Source organism: Melitaea cinxia, chromosome 16 (assembly GCF_905220565.1).
Source record: "Melitaea cinxia chromosome 16, ilMelCinx1.1, whole genome shotgun sequence".
In the NCBI taxonomy this organism is placed as follows: domain Eukaryota; kingdom Metazoa; phylum Arthropoda; class Insecta; order Lepidoptera; family Nymphalidae; genus Melitaea; species Melitaea cinxia.
Window position 1 is genome coordinate 6,541,948 of NC_059409.1, and position 8,656 is coordinate 6,550,603.

General features: G+C 28.4%; 1 protein-coding gene across 1 annotated transcript; it reads right to left on the reverse strand.

The window, feature by feature from the left end:
- Positions 1-275: 275 nt before the first annotated feature.
- Positions 276-8,441, reverse strand: LOC123661067 (galactosylgalactosylxylosylprotein 3-beta-glucuronosyltransferase I). Its single transcript, XM_045596078.1, has 5 exons — positions 8,254-8,441; positions 7,732-7,885; positions 6,258-6,389; positions 1,843-2,064; positions 276-572 (listed from the first exon to the last, which is right to left on the reverse strand). The coding sequence occupies exons 1-5, from the start codon at positions 8,439-8,441 to the stop codon at positions 408-410; spliced, it is 861 nt and encodes a 286-aa protein (XP_045452034.1). The 3' UTR covers positions 276-407.
- Positions 8,442-8,656: the final 215 nt, after the last annotated feature.

Genomic DNA, 8,656 nt, shown 5'->3' on the forward strand with positions numbered 1-8,656 from the left:
TCCCTAATGGGAAATTTTTATCCGTCTAATATATTTGGCAATCATAATATAAAAGCGCTTATTATATATAATTATGGCTACTTTCAAAAGGGATTTAATATCCACAAATAAATATTACATAATTATAATTTTAACGAATATTATATTGAGTATGTTAAATATTAAATTCCTTAAGCGAATGCAATTACTATTTTGTAATAATTGAAATTTAAATTAGACGGATAAAATAATACGTTTGGCTGTATTAAAATTTATTTATTTAAAACGCCTTTAAAATATTTTCAGCGTAATTGTAATTTTAATTAATTTTACTAAATCGATTAACGCTCAATATGTTATACATTTAAGACCAAATTATTTACCAATTATTAGTTATTTATTTATTTTTTATTAAAATTATTGTCAAATCAGACTTCAATATGGTCGTCTGGTAGTGGTGGGTGCTTCAATTTCTTAGGATTTAGTATAGAAGGTTTTTGTGTACGTGTGTGCCATACGTATACCTTGGTACAGTTCTCTGCTAAAGGCTCGAGATCATCTTTTGTAGCGACGTATTTCAAAATTTCACTTTCCTGTAATTATGATAAATTCGATGTTATAAATGGAGGTCATTTTTTAAATTAATCAGTTCACTTCTCCAGAAGTATACCTTTTTTTTTGTGTCACTAGGTCGGCAAACAAGCGTACGGCTCACCTGATGGTAAGCGATTACCGTAGCTTAGAGACACCTGCAACACCAGAAGCATCGCAAGCGCGTTGCCGACCCAATCCCCAATCCCCCCAGGAGCTCTGGTCACCTTACCTCACTCCTTACTCACCAACAGGAAAACAAAACTGCTTGAAAACAGTATTATTTTGCTGTGATCTTCTGTAAGGTCGAGGCACTACCCCAGTCGGGCTGCTCCATATTTTGACCTACCTCAGTTAAAACTTACGATAATATCTTAAAGTAATTTCGTTTGTAATAGGCTATTATTTAAAATTGGGACAGGCTTAAAATAACTTTAAAGAACTTTACACAAAATTAAGATTTAGCTTGAAATGAATTGTTTCCAATCCACTGTAAAAGATCTTGTTTTTACGACGAATTATAATTTGCAGATAAAAACTGATGAGAAGAAACCAACTAGAACTGATAAAAAAATTAAAAAAATCTATGTCAGAATAGCTTAGGAATAAATATAATTAAGTCAAATATGTTAGGTATGTTACACTGTTTAAGTCAAATGACCTATATAAACGTAAATAAGGATTTATATATAACATGGTGGTGAGATAAGGACGATTTATTTAAAGAACAATTAGTATCGCAAAAAAAAGGCAAAGGAAGTTATCGATAACAGCACTGATGTAGCATGTTTAACAAGTGAAAGTCTGATAAAAAATGTTGATAAAGTTCGTGATTAAGCCCCTCGTTTAGAGTTCAAATGTTATCAAACTTTGTATTTTATATAAAATTAGTTACACATTTTTAATGAGTTGGCGATAGGGTCGGCAATACGCTTGCGATGCTTCTGGTGTTGCAAACATCTATAAGGTATGATAGTTGCTTACAATTAGGTGGACCGTACTCTTGTTTGCCGACTTAGTTATACTAAAAACAAAACAACAAGTTATTTTTTTTTTTAACGTTTATATCGATATTTAATTATTTTATTTTATTTGAGCGATTAAACATCGCTGTCAGCGCTGGTCGCGTCACTGCTCACCATTATTGTAGACGATTTCACTTAACATTTTTTTTTCATATGAAACGGGCCTTATATCGTTTGTTAACTCCAAAAATGGAAATCAGTGTTTTTACTTTAAAAGTTATTTTTCAGATATGTAACTAATACTAACCTGAAACCCAGACTGGACTTTTCTAGAAAATTTAGCCTCTGGGTGTTGCAAAAACAATGTAGCGTTGATGGCGAAACCAGCCATATCGATAGGGAAAGGTCTAAATGGTTTCCACACTGCATTGAAACCAGAGACCTTACCATTGGTCACTAGAGGCATCTCGACTCGCATTCCCCCTACTATACCTACAGGCCATACTCCTACTTTATTGATTTTTCGCATCTGAAAAGAAAAATATTAAAATATGTAAACAATGTATTAAATTGACCGATCTTAATGTATTAGAATAAATAAGAAATGATGAAAAAGGTAAAATATAACAAAACAATTGTTTTTTTATTTTTTTTATTTTTTTTTTTTCGGTTTCGTAACTTGGTCTTTTTTGCGTGGGAGGGGCGTTAACCCGCCGCACAATAACATGTTTTTACAGATAATATAAAGAAAATCAACTATTACAAGATTAAAATTATATACTAATAGATTTAATATCTATGTTCAAGTATTTAATCTATATCAGATATAGATTTTAATTTATTGTACAAAAAAATAAATGTCAAATTTATTAGGTGTTCTATACTGCGGTTATGGACGTCTAGGTTGTGAGCTATTGTGAGGAAAACCAAATTACGATTATTTAATAACTTTATCAACAAAAAAAAGGAATACACATACACCACGTACATACGTGCTTCACAATTTGTTTACCCTTAATACTCGATAAAACAGTTTTTAGTTTTTTATCGTTTTCTTTTTTTTTCTTAAAAGGTTGCAACTTTTAAATCTTTGCATCTTTGTTACCTTATTAAACAACAAAAGGGTAGCTCGTTATTAAGAAATTAAAACTATTTATTCGTTGAAATATCGTAACTTTAAATTTCCTCTTTACTGTTGTCAATGAGAGTAATAACGAACACTTATTAAAAATAATGTTATCATAAAAAATATTTTGTTATTTTTAACGAGTTAGATAAACACAATTATAATTGCGATCTTGATCTAAAACGCTATCTATCAACATTTCCTATTTCATCAACTTAGGTATAGATAACTGTTTTTAACGGAAAATTCAAAGAACTTTTATTTTAGATCAAAATCAGTTTAAGTACAATATTAAATCTAAGAAATATTTTAATCAGATTAGTTATATAATGCTTGAACACCAACAAACAAATAGAAATAACTAAAATAATCCAAAAAAAATATTTAGAATAAAAAAAAAAAACATGAAAAGGTAGACACAATAAATAAAACCAAAAAAAATGTTAGTTATCATAAATTTCCATAGTCCAATAGCATGATAAAATTTTAATGAGCAATTAAAAGAGAATAGTGAGTCCGCTAGAAAATATTTACAATTTTCGTTGCTACTTATCGCATATCGATTTCTTTATTTTTAAATAATACATAGGTATATTGCTAAATTACCCTTGCCCATGAATTTGGTGTTTTGTTGTATAATAAACTTCTATAAGATATATTTTTTTATTTTAGTCCGTAAATTAATAATTAATTTTATTACTATTTAATTCTCACTTGCAAATACAATAAAAGTATGTTGTGTCGTATCTTTGAAATTCATTTAAGTAATTGGGACGTTAATGTATACCAGCATAACTATATTCTTTTATCTATAACATTTAGTTCAAAAAATTTATGCTAATTACAGTAATTAATAATAATTGCTTTATTTTGAATAAGATGCTTTAAATCTTGTTTTATATAAAAACTAACTGATTCGGCAAACCTTGTCTTGCCGCTAAACGCTATTTAAAAATAGGGGTTAGTGGTAGAAGGGTGAAAATTTAGGGTTGTATGTATTTTTCAACGCCAAATCATAATAAAAGAAAAAATAAATAATTTATCAAACAATTAAAAAAAATATTTAGGGGTGGACTACCTACCCTACTAACATTTAGGAGAATGAAAAATAGAAGTTGTTCGATTTTCAGACCTACCCAATATGCACACAAAATTTCATGAGAATCGGTCAAGCCGTTTCGGAGGAGTTTAACTACAAACATCGCGACACGAAAATTTTATATATTAGATTAAAATTTGTAAAAGCATATCAGTTTCATTTTATAAATGCTACATATTATCTATACAAGTAAATAAAATTGAAGTGCCTGTTTGTTATATTAAAATAAGCGCTTTTTACTATATGTATATAGATGTAACACGGTGCATACACCAAAATAACATTTTTTACAATTTTTTCTGTCTATCTGTTTGTTCCGGCTTATCTCTGAAACGGCTGGACTGATTTTGACGGGACTTACACTGGCAGATAGCTGATGTAGTAAGGAGTAACTTAAGCTACTTTTATTTTAGAAATTATTTATTTTATAAATGTACGAACTGAATAATAACTTTTTTTGTTAATTTAACACGAGGACGAAGTCGCGGGAACAGATAGTTTTACTAATATAAAAATCACATCTCGATTTGTCTTAAACAACAATGTATATTTATAAACATTAGCAACAACAAAATTGTGTTGTGTTGTTTACATACCACATTACTATTTGTGTAAATAAAGATATTTTATTTTTTATTTTGTGCTTATAAACAAATAATATTAAATAGATGGTACCGAAACACTGTGGCCAGTGCTAAACTTAATAAAAAAAATTCATAACATGTCCAATCGTTGAAGTAACTGCTAAGGGCCGATTGTCGATAGTTTATCCTGCAAATATGTTTCGAATAGACTGTAACAGCAGGAAGTAAAAAAGGTCATGAGGACCTGTTTCAATTAATAAACAAACTTTTAGATTCATATATAACAGAAACTAGCGACCCGCCCCGGCTTCGCACGGTTGCACAACTATCAGTGTTCCTATTATATTATGCATGTATTATACATATAAACCTTCCTCTTCAATCACTCTATCTATTAAAGAAAACCGCATCAAAATCCGTTGCGTAGTTTTAAAGATTTAAGCATACATAGGGACAGAGAAAGCGACTTTGTTTTATACTATGTAGTGATATCTTCTAAATATCTCAAAAAAAAAAAGAATAATAAATTAAAAACTTTTATCGGTTGGATACTGTCATTCGTCAAATAGTGTTATCCACAACCGTTAAAACAGGCCCTTATAACTTCGATTTTAATATTTTGTAAGAGAATTATATATTTTTTAATGTAGAATAAAACGTAAACAACAGAAACTAACACGTGTGTGAGGGAGAACAAATGCAAATAACTTGCCTTAAATAATATAAGAATGATACATTAAACAAAAGTAAAACTTTAATCAGAAGTGATCTATTATATTTTTTTCATAATTTCGTTGTGGTTGGCGCAATTATAATATTAACTATAAGTTTACAAGGTAGACATAAGTTTACCTTGTAAAATTTTCCTTGTACGAAGGCGGCACTAATCTAATAAAATAATTAAAAAACACGAATAAAAAACAAACAACTATGTAACATATCTATAAATCTATTTTGTTTTTTCTCTATATGCTTGTCTCTCATTGGAGGATAGAATTTTTTTTTAACTTCAGTTGCATTGCCAATAACTGGACAAATTTGAAGCAAAACTTAGCTCTTTTCATATTTCTTAATGAAGAAAATATAAAAATTAATTGATATGCACAACATTAGGACACAATGTTGTAGTTCTTAATATAAAGAAAATCTTAATGGAAGGACAATTTAGTAATTAAGTACTTATAAATCATAGAACCACTAACAATTATTCCTAAAGTAATGGTATAAATTTTCGTAAATCTTTCCATAGCATACACTAGTATGTGTTTCATTTAAATTATTAGATATATGATAATAAAGTTATCAAATGTTTAATTAACAATTATCTGAAACATTTTATTTTCGATAATGTTTTATGTTAACACTTATACTGCACTGTGACAAAAAACCTACAATTAATTAACATTTTAATTCCTTTACATGTTTTACACTGAACTGGTAAAACATTTTTTTATGTAGTAGTACTTAAAAGTAACGAAGTTTACATAGTTTAATACTATTATTAATACAAAATGGAACTGCAATTATAATTAAAATACTATTAACTGAATTATTATTTTATTTTCTTTTGTATGTCATGAGAGCTTATAGAATAAATTTGTTTTATTCCTAAGAGTATCAATATTTAAATGTATTAATTTGAATAACAGTAACATGTGTCACATTGTAGAACCTTACTTCCTGAGCACTAGGAAACATTGCATTGCTGCAGATCTAGAAGTCTAAAATCAGGTAACTTTATGAACTTTTTAGTCATATTTTTTTTTTGTAAATATGGAAAAAAATTTAAATGCTTTTTCTTGCCAGTAACAGCCACAAAGAAATAATCCTATTTGGTGCAGTTATTCGAAAGATTTACGTGTACATAAATTTTGAAATTGTTGCTAGTTGAATGGTATAAACAATTAACTGACCTCATCGAAAACCTTCAAGGAGTATGTGTTATCGTCATCCATAAAATAAACAACACCTCTTTTGTCATCCGCTGCTTTCAAATGATCTCTCAGCCAATTGAGAGCGATATTCCTCTGTTCCACTCCACTGGCCTAAAACAATCATTAATTTTAAGTTTATTAATAACTTTAGTTACATTGCTCTCACAATAATAGATTAAATTCACATATTTTTTAATTATAAAAACATAGTAATATTAATATAATTGAAAATATAAACAAAAAAAAAATTAAAATATATTAATTATTATATTAGTATTGATGCAGAAAGATAAAAATAATAGATAGTCTTTTAAAATATAGTATTATAGATAAAAAAAATTATAATTTATTTTTTAAATATTCTTTGTTTATGTGTTAAAATAATAAGAATGCGAGTATGTTAAGAAAAAATAGTGTTGCATATAAAATTGAAATTAAGTGAAACACACGAAGATTATAAAATAAAATTTTGAATGTTTAACATACACAATACCAACTAGTGATAGCTGTTTCTGTTTTAAAAACACATATATTGACATCCATCACCTGAAATATTTGAAGCAATATAATAACAATAAAAATACATATTTCTAATTTTAGTTGATTGAAATAAGTACTGTAATCATAATGTATTTCAATAAATAAAAAAACTGGCCTAGTGGGAGTTGAACTCGCGCACCGAGGGTTTCATACAAAATTATTAAAAATATTTTTATTATATGATGTATCTTAAAAATTTATGCTTTTCGCAATTTTTGCTTTAACTGTAAGACGACGATAAGACGATGCTTCGTACCAAATTTTAAGATTCTGAGCTCATGGAAGTACCCTCCAGGATTTGATTCCCATGTGAGGGTCAAAAATTTGTAGTATAAACGGCTGTATCTTTTAATTGTGTTGGCTAAAAAGTTTAATGTTTTCACAGCTTTAAGGAACAGTAGACCTGAGTATTTAATACGAAGTTCGGCATGATACTTCCACGAGTTCCTGAGAAAAAGGGTTTTGACAGACAGACAGACGGACAACAGAGTGATCTTATAAGGGTTCCATTTTTCTTTTTAGGTACGGAACCCTAAAAGAATAACAGAAATCGTAATAAGTGGTCAGTGTGATCATATTTTTAAAGTCATGTTATAATGAAAAATTCTGTATTTATTTAGGTTATTACCTAAATGAAAATAATAAAAAATAACTAAAACAAAAGGAAGTAACAAATGATTGATTAATTACTACTAATATCTCATTAAAATATGAGACTAACTAATGCTGACATGACAACATAATATAACCTGAAACCTTGCAATTAATGTTCCTTCCTTATTTATTATTTACTTATTGTGGAACAAATGACATAAATGATACATTTAACAAAATAGTAAGTTTTCCATAAGCCACCATAGTTTTCACTTTTATATTAGAACTATTAGAAAATAGAAAAATAAATGATACTTACTGTTGAATGTTTTGATTTATGTGTCTTAACATTGAGATGGGTGTATTTTAAAGTTGATTCTTTGAGCAAATTTTCAACCAATTTAGTTTTAGTCTCAGAATCCTCAATAACAATCCAATGAAAATTCTTCACTAGCATCAAGGTCTGTGATAATCTATAAAAAAAATCACAAAGAAATTTAAAAAGGAAAAGAAATTTTTAAAAATTATGATTACACTTGTAAGGACAATAGGCGGTTCTTGATTAAAATAAGAAAAATACAACTTTTATTTTAAATAATTGTAACCAGTTGTATTTAAAAAACCTTTTTTTTTAACATTAAATTACTTTCTCTTTTTATTTGTAGAAAAGGCTTAAATTACTTCCTTTGAAATTTTTTTTCAAGCCATTAATGTAAGCATTGATATAATAGAAAGATATACCGAGGTTGAGATGGTTTATTGCCAAATTGGAAGCCAAACAAGTGTGTAGTAATATCAACAACAATCAAGGGCAAAATCATCACGATAATTTGGATCTTACCTTGTTAAATCGGCCTTTTGAGCGAGTCTCGCATACGTTGGAGTTATCCCGTATATTGTTGGTAGGTACGTTGTTATTTCTGGTGTAAACTGACATTGAATAGCGGGTCGGCTATTAAAGAAAAATAGTACAACAAACACCAACATCCCGAATGCAAGATATTGCTTTTTGATATTTACAAAATGCATCGTATAGTCACTGAAACTATGGCGATATTGGTTTTCTGTGTAAAAAAGCACAGATACGTCTTCACCGCAAACACTCTTCTGCATAAATGTTGAATTACAACATTATTTTATAATTGATTTGTAAATTCATTCATCCTACCGCTGGTAACTATCTCCGTGTCGATAAATAAACCTTGCAATCGAAACTTAACTTGAGTGAAATGAAATACGAAGGG

Coding starts and splice junctions, on each gene's coding strand:
- LOC123661067 (XM_045596078.1), bottom strand. CDS start 8,441: ATGCATTTTGTAAATATCAAAAAGCAATATCTTGCATTCGGGATGTTG. Junction 7,886..8,253: donor CAAAAGGCCGATTTAACAAG/GTAAGATCCAAA, acceptor TTTTTTTTATAG/ATTATCACAGACCTTGATGC. Junction 6,390..7,731: donor ATAAATCAAAACATTCAACA/GTAAGTATCATT, acceptor TGATTGTTTTAG/GCCAGTGGAGTGGAACAGAG.